This window comes from Pholcus phalangioides, unplaced genomic scaffold, assembly GCF_987345545.1.
Source record: "Pholcus phalangioides strain wild (caught in Gottingen) unplaced genomic scaffold, Ppha-v1.0 ptg000001l_1, whole genome shotgun sequence".
Taxonomy (NCBI): domain Eukaryota; kingdom Metazoa; phylum Arthropoda; class Arachnida; order Araneae; family Pholcidae; genus Pholcus; species Pholcus phalangioides.
Window position 1 is genome coordinate 16,341,094 of NW_028301594.1, and position 21,891 is coordinate 16,362,984.

The 21,891-nt window shown below is 34.7% G+C and overlaps 1 protein-coding gene across 2 annotated transcripts in view; it reads right to left on the reverse strand.

The window, feature by feature from the left end:
- LOC149089960 (unconventional myosin-XVIIIa-like) overlaps nucleotides 1-21,891 on the reverse strand; it is a 105,159-nt gene that overhangs the window by 65,424 nt on the left and 17,844 nt on the right. For both annotated transcript variants that reach the window (XM_089231455.1, XM_089231463.1), the window contains exons 8-17: nucleotides 21,071-21,131; nucleotides 19,654-19,798; nucleotides 18,932-19,073; nucleotides 17,974-18,072; nucleotides 17,604-17,796; nucleotides 11,837-12,062; nucleotides 9,912-10,074; nucleotides 6,046-6,229; nucleotides 4,471-4,663; nucleotides 3,369-3,535 (exon numbers count right to left, since the gene is read on the reverse strand). In XM_089231455.1, the coding sequence (XP_089087581.1) occupies nucleotides 3,369-3,535; nucleotides 4,471-4,663; nucleotides 6,046-6,229; nucleotides 9,912-10,074; nucleotides 11,837-12,062; nucleotides 17,604-17,796; nucleotides 17,974-18,072; nucleotides 18,932-19,073; nucleotides 19,654-19,798; nucleotides 21,071-21,131 (1,573 nt within the window). The remainder of the gene's footprint in view (nucleotides 1-3,368; nucleotides 3,536-4,470; nucleotides 4,664-6,045; nucleotides 6,230-9,911; nucleotides 10,075-11,836; nucleotides 12,063-17,603; nucleotides 17,797-17,973; nucleotides 18,073-18,931; nucleotides 19,074-19,653; nucleotides 19,799-21,070; nucleotides 21,132-21,891) is intronic.

Sequence of the window (21,891 nt, forward strand, 5' to 3'; positions counted from 1 at the left end):
AAAACTCAACTTAATTGACCCCTTGACAAATCTTGTGTCTCATGGTCTTGCTGGTTTATGTGACATTCAGGCAGTAAAAACAGTTTCGGACAAATCTGTTATGCTGATCTTTTGCTCAAGTATAAAGAGATCACGCAGTTAAATACTGCACCTCAAAATACTGTAAAGCATAACACGTTACATTTTATACCTACAGTAGGCCCTCCTGTTTTAGCCAAAGCACGCAGATTAAATCCTGCGCAGTTGAATATAGCCAAGCGAGAATTCGATTATATGCTAGATAAGGATATTTGCAGGCCTTCAAAAAAGTAATTGGGCCCTTTACACATGGTTCCCAAGGGTTTGTCTGACTGGCGACCCACGGGTGACTACAGAGCTCTGAACTGCATTACTGTACCAGATAAGTACCCTGTACCACACATTCATGATTTCTCGCATATGCTCAATGGAAAGTGCATATTTTCCAAAATTGATTTGGTTCGTGCCTACCACCAAATTCCAGTTAATCCACCTGATATACCCAAGACTGCCATAATAACACCATTTGGGTTATTTGAATTTCCATTTCTAAATTTTGGCCTCTGTTCAGCAGCACAAACTTTCCAAAGATTTATCAATTAGGTTATGCGTGGTTTGGACTATGTTTTTTCATACATTGATGATATTTTGGTTGCTAGTGAGAATCCGGAGCAACATAGGCAGCATTTGGAAGAAATTTTTAAACTTTTTTTGGAATATGGTATTGTCATTAACGAATCTAAATGTGAATTTGGCAAAGAGCAAATTGAATTTTTAGGTCACACAATCAATCAAAATGGTTGTTGTCCTACTAAAGAAAAAGTTGATGCAATCTTGAATTTTCCCAAACCTAGTGATATTAGCCAACTTCGACGATTTTTGGGGATGATAAATTTCTATCACCGTTTCATTCCAGACAGTGAGGTCATTCTTGCACCCTTAAATAAGTTACTGGTTGGGGCAAAAAAGAATGACAAGCGGAAAATCAAATGGAATTTGGACTTAGACACAGCTTTCGAAAAAGCAAAAAATGCCATGGCTAAGGCAACTTTATTGTACCATCCTTCAGCAGATGCTAAAATGGCTTTGGTCACTGACTGCAGTGGTTTTGCAATGGGTGCTGCATTACATGAACACCTGATGGTCCAAAACCTCTTGGTTATTTTTCAAAAAAGCTGTCACCTGCACAATGCAATTATTCAGCTTATGATAGGGAATTGCTTGCTGCATATTCAGCAATTCAGTATTTTAAGCATTTGTTAGAGGCTAGGCCCTTTACTTTATTTGCGGACCATAAACCCCTCCTATTTGCATTTCAGCAAAAACAGGATAAATGCTCACCTCATAGGCTTAGGCAGCTTGACTTCATTTCACAGTTTACCACAGATATTCAGTATTTACCAGGTAAAAGTAATATTGTAGCGGATAGTTTATCCCGCATTTGTGAAATCCAATTCTCCTCATCAGCAGACATGCAGTTATGGAGCAAAATGCAATCTGAAGATGAGGAAATGAAAAATATTCTGGATGGTAATATTGATTGTAGTGTAGAATTAATGAAACTGAGGATGGCTGCTTCACCTCTATTCACCTCTATTGTGATAGTCCTACTGGAGAAAATAGATTTTATGTCCCTCAAACCTTAAGAAAAAAAACTTTTCGAACAGGTGCATGGCTTATCTCATGCTGGCATCAAGGCCACTAAACAATTAATCGATAGCCGTTATTTTTGGCCTAATCAAAACAAAGACATAACTGTTTGGTGTAGAGCATGTGTGCTATGTCAGAAAACCAAGGTGCATAAGCATACAAAGTCGCCTTTGACAAAATTTTTAGTCCCCGATGAACGTTTTTCACATGTTCATATAGACTTGATAGGACCACTTCCTCCGTGTCATGATTTCCGTTACTGTCTAAGGATGGTAGATAGATTCACGAGATGGCCTGAGGTAGTGCCACTATCGGATATGACAGCTGAAAGTGTCGCCAGAGCATTGGTACATGGGTGGAGTGCATGATTTGGTACACCTCAGAGGGTAACATGCGACAGGGGTGGACAGTTTGAATCTGGTCTTCTTCAGGCTTTCCTGAATGCTTGGCATCCAAATTGCAAGGACGGCTGCATATACTCCACAGTGCAATGCAATGGTGGAAAGGTTCCATGGTCCCCTCAAGCAAGCATTGATGTGTCATATGCTAAAACAAGTCTTGGAAGGCCTAGACTCAGACTGGTATGAAGCTCTCCCATTGGTTCTTCTTGGGTTAAGGTCAGCATACAGGAGTGACCTTGATGCCTCAACAGCCCAGCTGACTTACGGTTCCTCACTTCGTCTCCCTGGTCAGCTATACAACGATCAGCCATTGTCTAACCCTCCCGACTACATTGCTTGATTGCAGAGGATCATCAGCTCTCTGAAACCAACGAATCCTGTGCGGCATGGACTTCCAAAGATCTACGTCCCGAAGGAGCTCACCACCTGCACTCATGTCTTCATCCGCCGTGGTTCCTTCAAGAAGTCTCTCCAGTGCCCGTACGAAGATCCATTCCATGTTGTGCGTAGATTGACCAAAGACTTCGTGGTGGAAGTAAATGATGAAGAAAAGGTGGTCAACATCGACAGATTAAAGCCGGCATTTTTGCTGTTGGATGAAGGCATTCAGGATGACTCATCACATTCCAGTGACAGTTCCAGTGATAAGAACAAAACTTACATCTCCCGATACGGTCGCAAAGTTCGGTTTCGTCTCACAAATGAAGTGTGAGACTGGCGGGGAGTTGTGTGGCAGACTTTCGCCAATGCTTGGCGTTAAAAGTGACTACGCCGATTACGTGCGCCAAGCGACCAGAAGAAGAAAAAATATGCAGTGGTTGCGAGTCGGTGTAAATAACATGTTGATATTTTTTCGTGTGTGTGAATTTTTGTAAATAAATTAATTTGGTGATTGTTGACAAGTCGTCTTTTAATCAGAGTGGAGTCAGATGACCATTATCAAATCAACACGGTCAGAATCCCAAACAGCAACCTTGGAGGATGCTTTTTTTTTTCTTTTTCAGTTATTTTCCTCTACATAAGAATGAACATTCTTTTTTCATGATGAAAGTCGCAGAAGGTCATAAGCCATCTTTCTGTGGTCTGTGATTACATCTAAATTTTTCTCCTCATCAACAAAGAAAGTTGTTATGAGACCTTCTTTATGAAAAGTAGCTTACATTTTTCTATTTTTCAAAATATAAATGATGATTTTTTTTTTACAACCATGTGTTTTTTAAAATTAAGCTCATCAATTTGCTTTTTATTGAATTTCATAGCACTGATAATTCTATAAAAAAATTTGAAAATCAAACATACTTGACTTAGTCCAAGGCGATAAGCAGACTTTTCTATATCTATATGTTCCACTAGTTCCTCTGCAGCTTGACGTTCATCATAGATGGGAGAAGGAACCCTGTGTTCAGGGGGCGCTAATATTTCAAATCTGCGCCTGAATTCTGAATACACCAAATTTTCTGGAAAACCTGAAATTTTTTTTATTTTGAAGAATTAATAAAGTTTACATCATGTTCACAATCAAACTAACTATTGCATAGGCAGGAATAGGGACAAAACTATTTTGGTAAAATATTCAGAAAATATGAAATAGGAAACTTCATATATGAGTTTCTTTATAAAATTTTCACCTCTGATAACACTAGTTTAATGCAAAAATTACAATAACCTATAATAATGTTACATAATATATTTTATAATGTTACATATATTTTATAATGTTACATATATTTTATAATGTTACATAATATATTTTATAATGTTACATAACATATTTTATAATGTTACATAATATATTTTATAATGTTACATAATATATTTTATAATGTTACATAACATATTTTATAATGTTACATAATATATTTTATAATGTTACAGAATATAATGTTACTATAATATCACATAATTTACATATTTGGTTTAAAATAAGTTCAACAGCATTATGAGAGGTTTATGGATATACCTAGATACTATGAAAGAGTACAGATGTTTAGGGAAAATTTAATCAAATTTAAATTTGAAAATATAAGGAGTTGATGTTCATGATAAATAACTGAATAAGTGAACACTAAAATTAAGAGAGATCATGACTGCTTAGTCAGATTTTACTTATCATCATCATCATTATTATTATTATTCTGACAGTTATCGGATGATTTAGCTACCAACCAGCAGAAGTCTACATTGCTAGAATACAAAAGCTGGTGCTCTGATGGAAAAAAAATGTTTCAGTGAGAAAGAAACTACATAAAAAAAGTACAGCTAATTTTAAATTATTATTTATAATTTAGACACTGTGAATTTTTGTTTTGTCTCTTGTACATAAACAGACAAAACAGTTATACATACATACAATCAGTATGTCATAAAACAAACCAAATATTTAATGCATTGATTCCCATACCTTGTTTGTAAACTCTGACCATATCTAAAATCTGAGCACCTCTGATTTGAGACCTGAGCAAGGGAATGTTGAGGACATCATCTGAGACTGAATTTTTTGAAGTCCGAACATCACCAAAACCAGCATTATGGTGTGGAAGAAAGCAATGAGCAAAATGCAGGTTGGTTCTTTTCAAAATATCTATTAATCCATCCTGAAAAAAGGACATGAAACGCTGTAGTGAAACACTTGGAAGTTTTCAAAAATCAATCAATCTCATTTCAGGAGAATCAAAACAATTAGCTTATAAGCAAGCAAATTTTGGTGTAATAATAATTTTGCTGATGGCAAATGATTCAGTATATAATCTGCTTCAAGAGATTCATCTCTCAAGACTGTGATGCCCAAAATGAATCCTTAGACATTATAAATATTAGTAAGAGTTTTCTTTTATTATAAGGAAAAGCTTAAATATAATCTATGAGAAAAAAAATAAGATAGGATACTCTGCAAATTTTCCCTTTATTCAATTATTATTTTTACAGTATAACCTCCTCTAACGGCCACCTCCGAACAACAGTCTCATCTTGCTGGAACCAAACGCGTCCCACAAACTTAACATTACAAGAAACCTCGAGAACAATGATTTCTGAATAACAGCCACTTTGGACATGGATTCGGGGGGAAAATATGCATATCACAATGAAAAAAATAATTTTCAAGTTTTAAGGGATTTTTCTCACTCTCCAAACTTTATGGAGGGTTGGAAATTACGCATGCTTTCTTTTCCTGGGTAAAAATGCTAGGTGGGTATATTGAAGGCAGTAGAGAGGAAAAAAACTTGAAGAGATAATACAGAGGACAACAGAAGTGACCTGTTGTCAGCATTCTAATCACTAGAGGGATATGCAAGTTATCTGATTACTGGAAATTCTTTGTTTATTTGGCACTCCCTACTCCAAGGGATTGCCCATGCAAAAAAAATAGCGCTTGCAAATAGAAATGTCCAGGGTATTAATTTTTTGAGAGGAATGTGTCAATCCTTTTCCTTTTTTTTAAAACTAGAATGTATGTATGCCTATATCTTCAGTTATCAGATTGGACTTAGGAACACCCTGGAAAGAAGGTCTAGTTGATGGTCCAGTGTGAACAAAGAACTATTTGGTGCTGTTGGTGCACCGTCTTGGTTCATATCAGTTTTTCTTGCTTGTTGTGTTCTACCTTAGCACTGCAAGCTCGAGTCTCAGGATGTCATAATAGTGCTTTAGATAGATTAATCAATTATTTTAATATTATCAAATTATAATTATATATTTTAATATAATCAATTATATAACTACTGTAATCAGTTACAGAATGGATTGTCATTCCACATGCTATGTACATGAATCACAAATTTTAGTTGACGTTTTTTTCCTAGAAACAAACTACCACTCCCAATTACTGCCACCTTTCAATAGCGGCCACATTTTCATGGTCCCGTTAGTTGCCCTTGTCGGGAGATTTTACTGTATTATATTCCTTTAACCTTTCTCTCTTATATAATCCTAATATTAACATTTTAAAACTGATGAATGAAAATTTTCAAAAACCCACCATGGTATACTTTATCTGCAAAGGCACTGATCGTCTCTTCACTCCAGATGCTGCCACACTTTGAGCACGTCTCATGCTAGAACTACGTCTTAGTGTTGAACTATTTTCCGAAGTAAGTAATCCAGCACCAGAAGAAGCAGGTGCCATGCCACGATGTGATGCCAAGAGCTGCACAATGCATTCTCTGCAATAAAATCAACTAATTTATTTCATATGAATTGAGTGACAGTAACATATTGACAAAGTGGTTGTATACTTGTCCACATGGTTTGTGGATGATGGTGAGAGGGGTCACCAAGCTTTACTAGGAGAACTCTATAATTGGCAGGACATAAACACCAACACATGTTTATACATAGAATAAATGTTGTTTGTCATTCCTAAAATATTTTTGATGATGAAGAAGTTTTCTTAAAGTGAAGTATGCTCTTATTAACAAGGGACTATCATATTTTATGTGTGGGAGCATCTTCTGGCATCATGTAGTGAAAAGTACTGGATTCACTCTGCTCATAATCAACAGGGTTGTTCAGCATACACTAGTTCATGAATATATCATCTTTGAATATGTTTATCATTCGCATGGTATCTGTCATTATTATATTTTACCCCTTTTACAAGGAAAGGGTCCTAAGGTGTCATCCTCAATAAGTTTCGAAAAAATTACCAATAATTCGACTCTTTAAAATATGAACAAAAATATAAAAATATCTGGTGGAATTATCAATTATATAACTACTGTAATCAGTTACAGAATGGATTGTCATTCCATATGCTATGTACGTGAATCACAAATTTTAGTTGATGTTTTTCAATTCGTTTCACATTTTTTTTTAAATATTGTTATTTTTGAATGCTAATACAGGCTAAGAATGAATTTAAAAATCTCACAACCCTTCAACCTTGAGTAACATCATTTAAACAACCTATGATCACATGTTACAGCACATACAAAGAGGAAAAAACCAGTTTCTTGAAGAGGAGGAAAAAAAGGAAAGTTAGAGTGTGTATTTTTTTTTTATAGATCTTGCCAAGGAGCAGCATGTGAGGCGATGAACAGCCACCTATTGTCTTTTTTATTAATTTTTCACGGCTTTATAATTATTTTATGGTTTTATAATTATTATTTAACTCTGTTACTAATTTTTTGGTTTTTATGAGTTTCTGATTGAGATGAATATACTTGAATCTTTTCATAATTTTTTGAGGATGATAATTTAAGACCTTTTCTTGTTAGACAACATATATATAATCACAGAGTATAAAAATTCCCTAAATTGTTTTTTTTTTTCGAATTAAACATTTTTTTTCATAGAGCTATTTTAGTATTCTGTAAGACTGACTCAATCCAAAGCAAAATGGCATAAATGACTTGGCAACAAAAACAAATTTTGGCCAAAACAGTATATACTAGCAACCCCAGATAATTATTTTCTGCCTCTCCTCACAATAAAAATTACATTCTTTTTCAAGGAGTCTTCCACAGTCCAGTATGCCACCTCTCTTTGACCATACACACAGCAAATTATGAAGACATGTAAGTTTTTCTAAGAATGTCGCTCTTTTGAGGCCACTTCCAAAAGCACAGTGCGAAATGTGTAAATTACAAGGTCTGAAATAAATAAGTCAAGGTGAACCAGATGATTTTACTGCATTGTCCATCCTTTATTTAAAGGGATTTGTTTAAATTTTAGTGTTCAATGCCAGTGTAATCGTTTTTGACAAATGAAGCACTTTCATTTCTAACTCTTTGCAGAGTGTTGTAAATATTGTTTGACTTTGCATGCCCTAAAAATACAGAAGACAATTGAATGCTACTGGGTAGCATCAGAATCACCAAACCTAAAATAAGCCTATGTATCCAACTGCTCTGTTATGCAAACTGTTGTTTCACCTATACACAAAACATGCACTATAATTTTGAATAATGAATGTTAGTTACCATCCGAAACCATAAAGTAATAATTACAAAATTATTTTTTCCATCCAGACAGAAGTTTTAATGACTATTCTTCTTGTATCCCCTACTATTCTCCCTTAAACTAAGCAAATAAAAAGTTAAAACAAAATGGTCCATATATACCCCCCCCCCAAAATAAAAAAAATGATATAATTTCTGCTTTGACAGAATCATTAATTGCAATCTACAACATTTGTAATAGTCGGCAATATATCAATGATTCCCTACTCAATTTTAAAATCAATTACACGAATTTTGTTGATAGGATTTGGTAGGAAAAGTAGGGCAAAAACTAGAAAGTAGGACATTTTACCAAAAATAGGAAAAGTAGGACATGTGGGAGCCCTGTCTTATATATTATTATATTATGGAATTATTATACATATTATACCTTTCCTACCAGTGTTTTAAAAATGACAAAATTTTGCAGTCTTTTTGGTATTATTATAACTGAGTAACTATATAGATGTTGAGAATTTGTAAGAACAATACAGTACTTTAGATCAATTATTACTCACAGTTAAAAATTTAGTTGAGTTAATCAACTCAATCAATCCAATCAAAATTTAATTCAAAATTTTATCAAAAATTTTATAATTTAACTTGGTTTATTTGACTAAACTTATTATATGTCTTAAATTTTGTTTTTATACATAACATTTCAGATAAGTGAATAAATATTCTGATCCTATTTTCCAGACATGGGGAAACACAAGTTGGTTGAATGAAAACTAGTAATGATTTCAGTTTCAAATAGAGTTTCATGGACTTTTTGACAAGACTACAATTTATTTTCGCCACTGTGAACACCACTTTTTTTATTTAGAAACCATCAGCCCCCCATCCCCATTTGAGAGTAGTTTCAAGAGAAAAAGTAACAGTATCTCAAAATTAATTTAGTCTCAAAATCAGTAAAATAACTGATATAAAAAAAAGACAAGATCCAAGTTGAAAAATTCCAGGATATGACAAGTATTTTTAGCATGTTAAATACCATCAAGCAAGCGGGCTCGGAACTTCTTAATTTATTTCCATATTCATTTCCATGTTTACATCCATTCAGTGGATATGTGTGTGAAATGAATAGAATATATTTTTATAGCATCAATTAATATTATATGGTTATAAGTACTACGTTTGCTATTAGCATTTCAAAACATTCTATTAAAATTCAATTAACAGTCAATTAATCAATCAAAATATTTCGATTAACCAGTTTACAATTTTAAACGATTCCTAGCCATAATAAAAAGCAACTGTGATTTTTTCTCCTTTTTCATCATCAAGACTTGAGTTAATTCTTTTTTTTTCATTTTTATAATTAATCACACCATATAATTCTTACTTAATTTGGAATTTGAAAAAAAATACAATTAAAGAGATTTCAGTGTATAATATCTAGTTTAAATTATGTATTTCGATTGATACACTCACAAATTTAATTAACAGAATGAAATGTTCTTGATTTATGTAGTTTCAACATAATAGCTTCTTGTTTACACATGCAACTGTTGCAGACCAAAAGCATTACCAAAAGCTTTTTCTCAGCTTGAATGAATCATCATTAAAATATATAGTAAAGACTGAAAACTTTCTTGAGCTTACCATTCTATTACTCTTGCTTACAATCACAATTACTTATGAAATCTTGCATATGCTGTTTTTACCAGTGTTTTCCCCACTGGATTACTATTAATCAAAATAACTAATAATACAGAAAAATTAGAGCCCATTGGGAGAAAAATCAAATTATCATACTGCTTAGCAGTAAATGAACTATCTACATTTAGAGAATTTTATCTTTTATTCACTTACTCAAGATGAAAAATTTCATCACAATTTGCCACAATAGTGGTTGGCATTAGGAACCTAGTTTTTCACACAAGAAAAAAAAAATTTCCATTACTTTTGAGAGTCTTGAAGCAACATTGCAGCTTGCTTGAAAACGGGATGTTCCCTGGAAGAGCGAACCCATCCTGTGATAGAATACACAACTGGATCGGTTCCTTGAAAATGCTGGACGGTAAACTGATGATTGTATGGACCTTTGCGCACCAGCTGCTGATAATCTAAATTGAAATAAAAATAGACAGGTAAAGCAAGTTTGTCCTTGTAATGAAACAATATATACACATAGAATAGGGGGGGGGAATCAGCAAATCGTATATGACTAGATAATGTTCACATGGAATAAGAGGGAGGCAAAACAAGTTGAAAAAATAAATAAATAAAATTAATCGTGAATGAACCACCCTTTTCAAGCATGCAACTATCCTATGGGAAGGCTTCGATATCTCTCAGAGATGTGAAGCATAGTGTGTCTGGTCCTTTGATGTTAAATGTACAGTAAAACTTGTCTTTTGCAGATACCGGTGGGACAAAAAAAATTTTACATAAAAGAGGGGTGACCGTTAATCAGGGGTTTGAAAAAGCCTAGTTCTATTATACACCGAAAAATTATTATTTGGCCGTAAAGGAGGAGTGACTGCATCAGGGGGTCTCAGCTAAAAGGGGTTTTACTGTATTTGATGTCTTCGATACCATTGGCAGTGTTTTGGATGCTCTTGGAAACTACTTTGAAGGCTTGCAGGACTACATGCATGATCCTTTGGGCATTTTTTTTGCAATGCCAATATAGCCATGTGATTAACACAAGCATGCAGCAAGATATTATTCATTATGATGTTTTTGCACTTCTCCTGCCTATTCTGGGTACACTTCACCTGCATTGTTCATATTTTAAATAGAGCTTTATATTTTATTTGTTCACAGCATACCAACTCTGGTCATATTGCCAAAAGGCAATCTACTACTGAATGAATTCTGAACATTGTCCTTTTTCATTTGCATGCTTCAAAATTTTGATGTGGTCCCACATTTTTATGGAAAATATAATTGCAGATGTGCCAACTTTTGAAATCCAGAGATTCTCCCGAGGGGGATGGGGGGGGGTCCCTCATAGACTCAATAAAAAAAAAAATTTCGCAAAAAAATTTTTTTTCTTCAAATCAATTAAGAAAAAGTTACATTATTCCCCCCCCCCCACCCCAAGGCAGGTTCTGCATTGCCCCTGAGCAGAATATAATTCCATGTCAGTCTTTCCATGCAGAATAGAGAAATACTGTTCATACAACATAAGTGTTTCATTTCGTGGATGTTATCAATAATTGATAATCTTGGGTATATTGAAATCTTAAAAGCTTTATATAGTTTTATATTTTCTTTCTGAAGACATTTTTAATCGGAGGAAATAATTTAAAAAACTTCAAAATACAAAGCTGCTGACAAAAAAAACTTGTGTTTACTGCACGGCTGTTAATGGAATACAATAACAATTATACAGGAATTTCTGCAACCAAGGTCATGCCCCTGATAAATGATTGCCAATAAACGCTATGAAAACGAAGTCATGTCTTTGTCAGTTGCTTAAATGCGGTCACAGAGACTTTTTTTTTTACAACTGCTCGATGAAAATGACCACAGCTGTCCTTTATGGGTGTTTTCCCTAACGATGACGGTAACCATTGAAGCCACGACAACGTGAAAGCTCGCGTAAAATCTAATGTTCTACCGAAATCCGGAGAAATTTTAACAAATCCGGAGAGCAGGAGGAAGGTAAAAAAATCGGGAGAGCTGGCAGGTCTATAATTGCCATGAAATGCCACAACCTTGATTCAAATAATGAATCAGTATAACCTCACGACTATTTTAAGTTCAAAGTGGAAAAGCACTTATATCATAATATTCATCCTTCTCATTCATTATTAAAAATACCATTACGCAAAAACCATAAAAATTAAATTCTTAATCACCCATTGGAAATTTCAGTACCTTTTCCAGAATAATGAGCAAATACTTTGTCAAGGAATGACTTTTCAGTAGCACCTGGAAAAAGAGATTCTTCATCTAGAAGCCACAAAAGCCCCCGATTTCCTATTTCACGCAGATCTGTGGTGGAAGCTCTCAAAGCACCTTGTTGTGGAGTTTGGTCTATCACATTGATTAAACCAGCAGGACTTGGAATGTGGAATGCATCTTTGTTCCAATCAATGTTTTCCTTTTTTTTTAAAGAATTTTTTTTAAATAACAGATTGAATAAATTATCCACATCATCTAAAACTAAAATTTACCAACAAAACTATAATTTATCTATGAAAGAATATAAAAAATACAGGTATAGCTTCCTTCTTGTTTACACAATTGTTTCAAACAGACCAGTCATAAACCTACCACAATTGAAAGTTTTAAAACCATATAACACAAATGACATTTTTATTTATATTATGCCATATATACTATTTTTCTTTTATACATATACAGGGTGGGCAAAAAGTCCGTAGAAACTTTAAAAAGTCATAAAAACTGGAAAAATAACAGAAATAAAAAAACGTTTTCCAGGGTTATCATCGCTAGGTCACAGGAATTTTTTTAAAACAAGGGAAAAAACTCAGGAAACAACCAACAGGTGGCGCTGGTACAAAAGAGACTTCTGTGGAAATATGCAAATGAGATGGTTATAAGACCTTGCGCTCCTCATCCACAACAAGTTCACCATTGTAAACCGTGTATGTGGACCTGCTGCACTCTGTTGTTGCTGGATTTATGACTCACCTGCAATGTGTTATTCCCTGTGGTGATGATGGTGGTCATGTGGAATACATACTGCTGTAATAAACGATTTGGAGGCATTCTGTTCATTATTTTCGTATCTTTTCTTTGACTTGTGTACGTCAGCACTCCTATCGGCTGTTTTTGACATTTTTTCCTGTCTTAAAAAAATTCCTGTGACCTAGCGATGATAACCCAGCAAACCATTTTTCCGGTTTTTATGAATTTTTAAAGTTTCTACAGACTTTTTGCTCATCCTGTACTTTGTTTTACACATTATTTTTTATCGTAAATGCTAGTATTAATAAAACTTGCAAAAATACAAGTACTAAAATAAAAGATGAATACAGGGCTCAGCACGGATCATGGCCTCAAAACTAGTGAAAATAGTGACCAAAATATTTAAAAAAGTGACCAAATAGTGACCAAAATGTTTAAAAAGTGACCCAATAGTGACCAAAATAATTTTAGAAAGAGACCAAATGGACAATGAATTTTGATTATTACCAAATTGAATGAATTGAAATTGAATTTAGTTTTCACTCAACTTTGTATTTCAATGGAGCTCATCGAAATTGCTTTTTTTACATATAGTAGTGTGAAATAAATCAAACTCGAATGCATTCTGCTAACCAGAAAAGTTTTGAATAACTTATCAAATTTATCAACAACTATGTGTGAGAGAGTAACATTACATCCTTTCTAAGTAACAGTAGCAATGCCTTCCCCCCCCCCCATAGGGGCCGGTCAAGTACTACGTCATCATAGATGGGGGGGGAGGGGGTTTCCGATTTGCTGACTTTTGATGACAAGGGGGGAGGTTGAATAACGCTTACGTCATCAACCACCCTTTATGAAAATATGAGTTAGGATTCAGGGGGGCAGAGCTGATGACGAAATTTTGCTGACAGGGGAGGGGTGGTGGTCAAAAATGGCTAAAAATTTGCTTATATAATACTTGAATGGCCCATATTGCTATCCACAACCCATCTTAAAATCAATTTAAGCAGGAAAAACTTCAAAACGGGAAAAAATTTTCACATTCAAAGAAGGGAAAAAAAATGAAATAACACAAAATTTGATGAGAGAATTTGTCCCTTCTACATCCTAGTGAATTTTTCATTATGTTATGCTATGAATGACAGTATACGAAATGTACTCAAACTTTTTTTAACTAGTACAAATTGATTTACATAATGAGGTTTGTATAATATCTTCCAACAAATTTTAAGAAATTTACTATAATGATTGATTTAAAAAAAAACTAAAATTACATTTTTAACAATATTATTTTAAATTATTAAATTAAAATATTACTTAAACTACTGAATTAAATAAATCATTTAAATTATTAAATTAACTAAATTATTTTAATTGTTAGGGGCCGTTCAAGTATTACGTCATCATCGATGGAGGGGGGAGGGGGTTCTGACTTGCTGACTTTTGATGACAAGGGGGGAGGGGGGATTTCGATAATGCTTACGTCATCAACCACCCTTTATGAAAATACGAGTTAGGATTCAGAGGGGCAGAGCTGATGACGAAATTTTGCTGACAATAGGGGGGAGGGAGGGGGTCAAAAATAGCTAAAAATTTGCTTACGTAATGCTTGAACGGCCCCTTATACGTTGAGGGAGGGCAATCTATCCTCCCCCCAACGTCAATGGCAGAGCCTACTGATGTATACATGATGTATATCAATTGTCATCTGCCGCACCTCTAAGACCTTCAAGTCTATCTGCACCTATGGCTGGACTGGGAAGGGTGGGTGGGTCTACTCTTTTACAGGCGGAGGAGGCTCCAAAATAATACTGCCCTTGGGTGAGGGAGAAAACAAATCAGTTTTGAAATTGTTTGGTTTTTGAGAGAAAAATTTGTAAATATATATTTTCCTTTTTTTTTTACACACAACATACACCCCTGCAAAAAAAACATTTACTACTTTACCCAGAAACAATATAATTTTGCCCCCCCCCCCGTAATTTTTAACAGAAAAAGACTCCGCGGTCTTCCCCGGTAAATTTCCCATGAACCTTGTAAGCACCAACGTGGCGACTTTTTTCCGCGCCAACCAATCGCCGTTTTGCGGCGGTCAATTCAAGATGGCTGACAAAGGGAACATAAAATTACAAAAAAATATATAATTTATAACATGAATCAACCAAATATGCGGCAATATGCGAAAATCGATAGAAATATATCGGGAAATACGGAAAATTAGGATAAAATGAACACAAAAATCGAATCAACGACATACGAATTTTATAAATGCGGTTGATAGAGTTTATGGATGCTGCTGTCAGGGCTACCTATTTTAGCGCGAATAAAGTCGCCACGTTAGCTCGGACTCCTCCCGTAATTTTCAAAGAACAAAAACAGTGAATTCGCCCCCACCCGGGGCACTCGATTTACCATGGCCGTAATACGATATTTTTTCTGGAGGGGAAATGTAATTTTACTGCCCCTTGACTGTCAAAATTCGATAATTTTGCAAAGGAATTTATTTCCTTTTCTTAAATATACCATTCCATCAAAAATTCCATTCGAGGCATTGCCCCCCCCCCCCCCAGTTTTGGATTTGATCACGGTATGTAGCAACCCGGGCCGCAAGTACGTACGAAAATTTACTATCGCCCGGGGCCGGTATCCATTTTTAATAACGGAAAAAAGAGTAAACTCGGCACCCTTCCTCGTTCAACACCCGTGGAACCAGACCCCGCCCTCTCCTATTGCGGTCATAACAGCGACTCGAGACAAAAACGTTGTAATAACTTCCGAGGTCTGAAAAGGGGATTTTTTTTACACAACACCGAGAATGGAGCGCAATATGTCGATATTAAGTCAACAATCAGCATCGTGAAGATGCTCTAAATTAAGTTACGACCAGAAGCGGATAAAGGTCAGTTGATGACGGCCCCGGGCTTAAAAAAAAATTAATATTACGCCCCTTAAATTAGGAAAAAAGTATAAAGTAAGGGCCAAAGGCGCGGTCAGTGTGCCCACAGTTAAATCCGCCTCTATGTACGGTTCGCATGCACGTTAACTGAGTTTTCATCAGCCTGATGACCAATTTTCATCTGATTTGGTTAAACTAAACGTTGAATCCGAAGGTTTTTAACAACTGGCTGTTGCGAAGATATATTTTGGAAAGAGAGAAAATTCAACTGCCCCTGCGGGGGATCGAACCCACGTCCTTTCACTTTCCGGGTGAACGCACTAGACTACAGAGGCAACGAATCTTTCCTTGGAGCTCGTGTACACTGAAAAGGACCGTACATTGTCGGCCAGACCAGACTCAGGCCAAGCTCACAACTGCTGACGTTGCCATCAGATGGCGACTTATGGAAGGATGACGTCACTCTCCGCTACCACACGAAGGTTTTTAACAACTGGCTGTTGTGAAGATATATTTTGGAAAGAGAAAATTCAACCGGAAAGTGAAAGGACGTGGGTTCGATTCCTAGCAGGGGCAGTTGAATTTTCTCTCTTTCCAAAATATATCTTCGCAACAGCCAGTTGTTAAAAACCTTCGTATGGTAGCAGAGAGCGACGTCATCCTTCCATAGACGTTGAATTGCAGGATTCTGTGATCTTTTCATAAATAGTTCTCCTTTTGATCATATCTGGGGCTACGGTTTCTTGCTGAGATTTAAATCCAGTTAGAAAAATAGTACGAATTTTATTTCTAGATAGATCGCGATTTTCAGTCGGATGATATTTTTTTTATTGTAAGTAAATTCAAAATACTTGCGAGCTTCTTTAACGTTGGCCAGCTACAAGAGTATTCTCCAAAGCGTACTAATAATACGCTTAATACGTATTAATAGTACGCATCTTTAATATGCGCGCTTTGGTATTCTCCCGCTGCGCGTAAGTCAGTTTCTGCATGGGCTCTCTTTATAAACTCGCTCAATGTAAATGAGCCTTTAAATCGTCATTTCAAATATTAAAAAAAATTAATGAAAGTAACGATAGAACAAACAACAAATGTAACTTGCTCGATGCTCCAAGAAAGGAATTCGGCCCTTAGGGCTAAAACTTTTTAAAACAAATAAAATAAAGGATCAATTTTAAAATAAGATGAAAATGAAAGAACGAGTGGGGAAATAAGAAAGAATGGTAGTAGAGGAGGGGAAAAAATTCTTTGTTGTAAATACGCCTTTTACGCTATTTTTTTCCGACCGGCTTTTCCATAAAATGACGACTCTTAACTATAAGGAGCTTTCTTTCCAAGCGCCTTGAAATCAAGTTATGCTGACGTCACACGGTATGCTCCCGGGAAGATTAAGACGCCTTCATATATATATATAGGGGGTTCCTTGTACGATCGTAGTTCAATGAAGGGAGGGAGGAAATTAGCGACCTTGAACCGGTCAAGTTCCTCCTTGAAGAAAAGAAAAACACTGACAGCCGAAAAGCGCGCGAGACCGAGGTTTTTTTGCTAAAAAAAGTGGAAAAAGTGACCTGGGCCCGAAAATAGGTAATAAAAGTGACCAGCTTCTAAAAAAGTGACTTTTAGGGAAAAAAGTGACCCGTGCCGAGCCCTGTGAATATAGAAAGAGTTTTAAAAGTACATTTTTATAGCTTTAAAGCCGAATGAAACAAAAACATAAAAATACTATACATTTATACATACTATACATTTCACATCATTTCTGAAAGAAAATGTTAAGTTTATTTTGTTTTGATCAGCATGAATCTAATTATATATTTTTTTTAATTTTCTCATTGCATGAAGGTGAAATAAGTTTTTTCAAATTTCATGAAAAGTTTTTATTTGAGCAAGCATAATTTGTATAAGAACCCAAAATATACATACTACTATGCTGTTGTAACTGATTTACGTGATTGTTTTTACGTAATCATTTCATGAAGTGGAAAAAAAATAGATCATTAATTACATTGATTACGATAAATTTTTCACAGAATTATTTCATATGAAAACAAAATTGCTTTTTTAGTAATCTCAAATTTCAAAGAAAAAGTTCACCTGCATGTATCGCTCCTGCTGTGTAAGGAATGTTGTGTCATGGAATAACAGTTGGTAGCGTTCCTGACAATAGTTATGGCAGAGATCTTCAAAGCTAGCTCCCATAACACGACCACAAGTAGCTGGATTTTGAAAACCAGGACAATCCAGTACATGAATTGATGCCATGCTCCTACCACTGCCACCTAAAGAACTAAAATAATAGAAAGAAACTCTCGTAAAAGCAATTTTCTTTAGTTAAATTTACAGGATTAAACACTCTTACATTTTTATTCAATTTACTTGTAAAGAAAAAAACTGTTTTTTATCAAAGAAAAAATTATGATTTCTAGGAAAGAACAAAATAATAATAAATAAAACAAGCACTTACCGATTCATTAGGAAAACCAAAAGATTGAACACTTCATTATACAATCCCATAGCAAAAGCTTGAAGACATTCTATAGCTTCAGCTGAACTATCTCCAGATCTGCAAAACAATATACAAAAATGTAAGCAGAATGCTTGCTTTCTACTGAAATAAAATATTTTTTTTATATACGTTATAATTAATTATATACAATTATATTAGAATACAAAGTTATGACTAAAGATGAATTTAAATTTTTGCTACTATAATTCCTAAATTAAGCTGAAAATTTTATATTTCCAATAGTGTTCGAGATACAAAGTGGAGTCACTTTTCTTTACCGAAAAAATAATCTCAAGATATACATTCTTTGTGACTTTTTTAATTTTGTTTAAAACTTTTTATGTTTACATTTGACACTCATTTTAACGAACTTGTTTGAATCTTCAAATTAGTTCGTAAAATGACAAATTTATAAATGGGAAAGACATCCAAAAAAGTAGAATATTGTTTGGCACTCCAGAATTTGCTGGCATGAAAAATCAAACTAAAAATTTAAAACCTACATTTTCTTTATCGTGACCAAATTTTCTTTTTTCACGCCTTAAATTAAGTTAGTTCACAATCATATCAGTTGGTTAGCCCAAAGTTGCTTTTTGTACTATGTTATTTACAGAGATAACTATTGATTTATCAAAATTCAATTCTTCATTCAAAGATACATGAGTCGTCCAGTTGGAAAACTTAAGTGCCAACCAAATTTTTTTACAGAAAGTAAAAAAGAAACTTTTGCAGAGTGTATTTTTTGAGCTGACACTTGTTGAAATATAAATAGTTATGCTGTTAAAATTTTTAATTTCAGATCGAAAAATACTCCCTCTCTACAAAAGTTTTTTTCCCTCTTTTTGTAAAAAATCAGGTTGGCACTTAACGAGTTTTGCAACTGGACAACTCACATGATATCCTTTACTTTTTATACCTTGGAGAGACTTTTCCAGAAACTGGACCACTCTGTTCTGAAGAAAACACTGATTTGGCCAGTTCTTCCACAGAAACTCCCAACAGTGATGCAGCTCTCTGTGCACTCTGAGGTTTAGTGAATTGTAACCTGCCGCTGGCACCTACAAAATAATATTATTTGTAGATTACAGGAGAGAGGGAAAACAATTTTTTTTAATCTTCCGAATGGCCCATGTACATCATATATTTTCATCAGTTTAATATAAGTACTGTAACAAAACTGTATAATACATAATGCAACTTTATATATATATATAATTTTTTTTTTTGCTTTGTGGAATGATAATTGAAATTTTCTCTATAAACTTTGAGGTCGCGCTAATGTACATCAATATGAATGAACTGATCTGAATTATCTGAACCAAATTATAGCTGAATTCTCCCAAAAAAACAGTTACACACAGTTAAACACTTATTTTCTGAATTTTTCGTGCAGTGAGACTCTCAACACATCAAAATAAGACTGAAGTTTCAGTGCTACAAGCAATATGAGAATAGAACATAGACAGAGTTATTTTAAAAAAATTATGGGGGGGGGGGGCATCTTGAGCCCAATATTTTTATAAATAGTTAATAGAAATGGTATCAAATAGGGGGAGCTTGGCCCTTTGTGCACAATACAAGCTTTTTTGCAATGGAATTTATTCACGCGTAGTTGAATGGAAAACATTTTCCACTCACCTCTGGAAGCCCCTGTAGCTCCTATATGATATATTGCAGCCAAGATATACCACAGACTTTTAACTTCAGGAGACTGAACACCAAGTGTTTGAAAAGCTGCACAAATATATGCCCATGACAGGCAAGCTTTCTTCTTGTCCTCCTCCTGAAAAAAAGATTCAATACAAATAAAACAATATCTAAACTTTTTTTAGTTTTTCTGCACTGTGAAATCAGTGAGAAAAATATCAAGTTACCTATAATTAGAAGTATTGCATATATGAATGTTTATTTTTAACATACAGGCTGCATTGCATTATGCTTACATTGTTTAAGTTTATTCTAAAGATGCATTATTCAGAAGTGAAATCAATATTCAAGATTGATTGCATGATTAAATAAAGTATTTCTCAAAATAAACTGCATACAACAGAGTGGGGGGGGGGGGGGGCATCAAAACTGTGAGCTCACTGTAAGTGGTAAATGCAGCACTATGGTAAAAAAAAGAAGAAAAATTTCACTTTCTTGTAATTTTTCATATTTCAGTATCTGTCTTAATGCAACATTTGAAGTAGCATATTGTTTGGTGAATACTACAACTAGGTAACAAGAAAACTGATGATTTTTAGGGTTATTCAACATATGGCCTATAGGCTATTTGTTGCTTGCCGAGCTCTTTGATAAAGTGCATAGTATGGGCTAGTGACTCACCGGCCTCGTTAAACCATCAAATGTAGCTTGTTAACAGTTGAAGACCAGATTGATAATTTTACTGAATTAGGCTACAATTAAGCAATATAGTTTAAAATTGATTCCAAATGACTGTGCTTAAATGACACTCATAATAATTTGTGGTGGAAGTACTTAGCTTTGCCAGGCAGCTATTGAATGGAATGATTATAGATTAAACACACGCTTCATAGCATTCAATTCAGAAGTATACCCCGATTTTGTATTAATGAGTACCCTGATTAAGTATTTGCCATTTGCATTTCAAAATATGGAAGACAGCACCAGTATAACATCAAACAAGCATATCTCCAACAACGTGAATACGTTAGAGCCAGGCATAACAACACACAACACATAATTGCATGTAACAATTCCTTAGAAATTTCTCAGAAAAAAGTGTACGAGGTGCCATAGACAGTTAAGTGCTAGTAGTAGATAACTCTACATGAACAATCAATTGAACAAGCCCTACAAACATATCTAACAACTTTCATTATCATAAATATTATACAATGTGAGTAACTATACAATAGAATAGCTGTATCCACATATAATTGGTTCCAGTCCCTTCTGTGCATGCCTGAAATAGTCGATGGGAAAAAGTTTTGGCTGATTACTGGGTATATAGAGAGGTTGGATGCTCAATTTATAGCTTAAGAATCAATCAAACCTATTCAATGATTTTTTTTACTAAAGCAGTACTCACTCGCTGTAGTGGTGTCATAAACATGTTAGGTTCTTGGAGATCCTCAAGAAAAAGCTCCTTCCTGAAAGAAATCAAGTATTTAAATAAAATAATTGAGTCAAAAATTTCCCTTGCCATTTTCAGCTAAACATTAGAAATATTTAGTTGTTATATAATGTTGAAATCAGAGATTATTTACAAAAAAATACTTCAATCGTATACAGGCAGTATATTAAATTTCATCTTTATACTTTCTAAAGTACAACTCCTATACTCTCAGAAACAAAATCTCGGTCTCCACTAGTAACCTTAAAGACCTTATTTCCCCACTCATCGTTACCTACCTATCTTAAAAAACAAATCCCTCAAAACTTTGGAATTTTCTCCACCCCAAAACAGCCGGTACGTCCTCTCTCAAAACTTCTAACTCGGACCTAACTTCTCCCATTGATATTGCCTCCAAATTTAACCAGGCCTTCTCTTATGTTTTTTCCTTTGATCCCACACACCCCAATACGTCTTTTCTGATTCACTTCACAACTCCAGTCCCATCTCTTTTTTTAAAGCTGCTCTCATGAATCTTCTAAAACCCCACTCTACTGGCCCCGATCAGATCTCCAATCATATCCTAAAATTCTGTGCTGATGAAATTCGTAACTATCCCCTCCTCATTATTTTCAACGTCTCACTGAATACTTCTAATCTACCCTCTGACTGGTAAACTAATAAGATAATTCCCATCCATAAAACAGGTTCGCTGTCCCACCCTATCAATTTTAGACCTATTGCAATCACCTCCTCTTGCTGCAAGCTCTTTGAACACATAATTGCCAAGAATATCC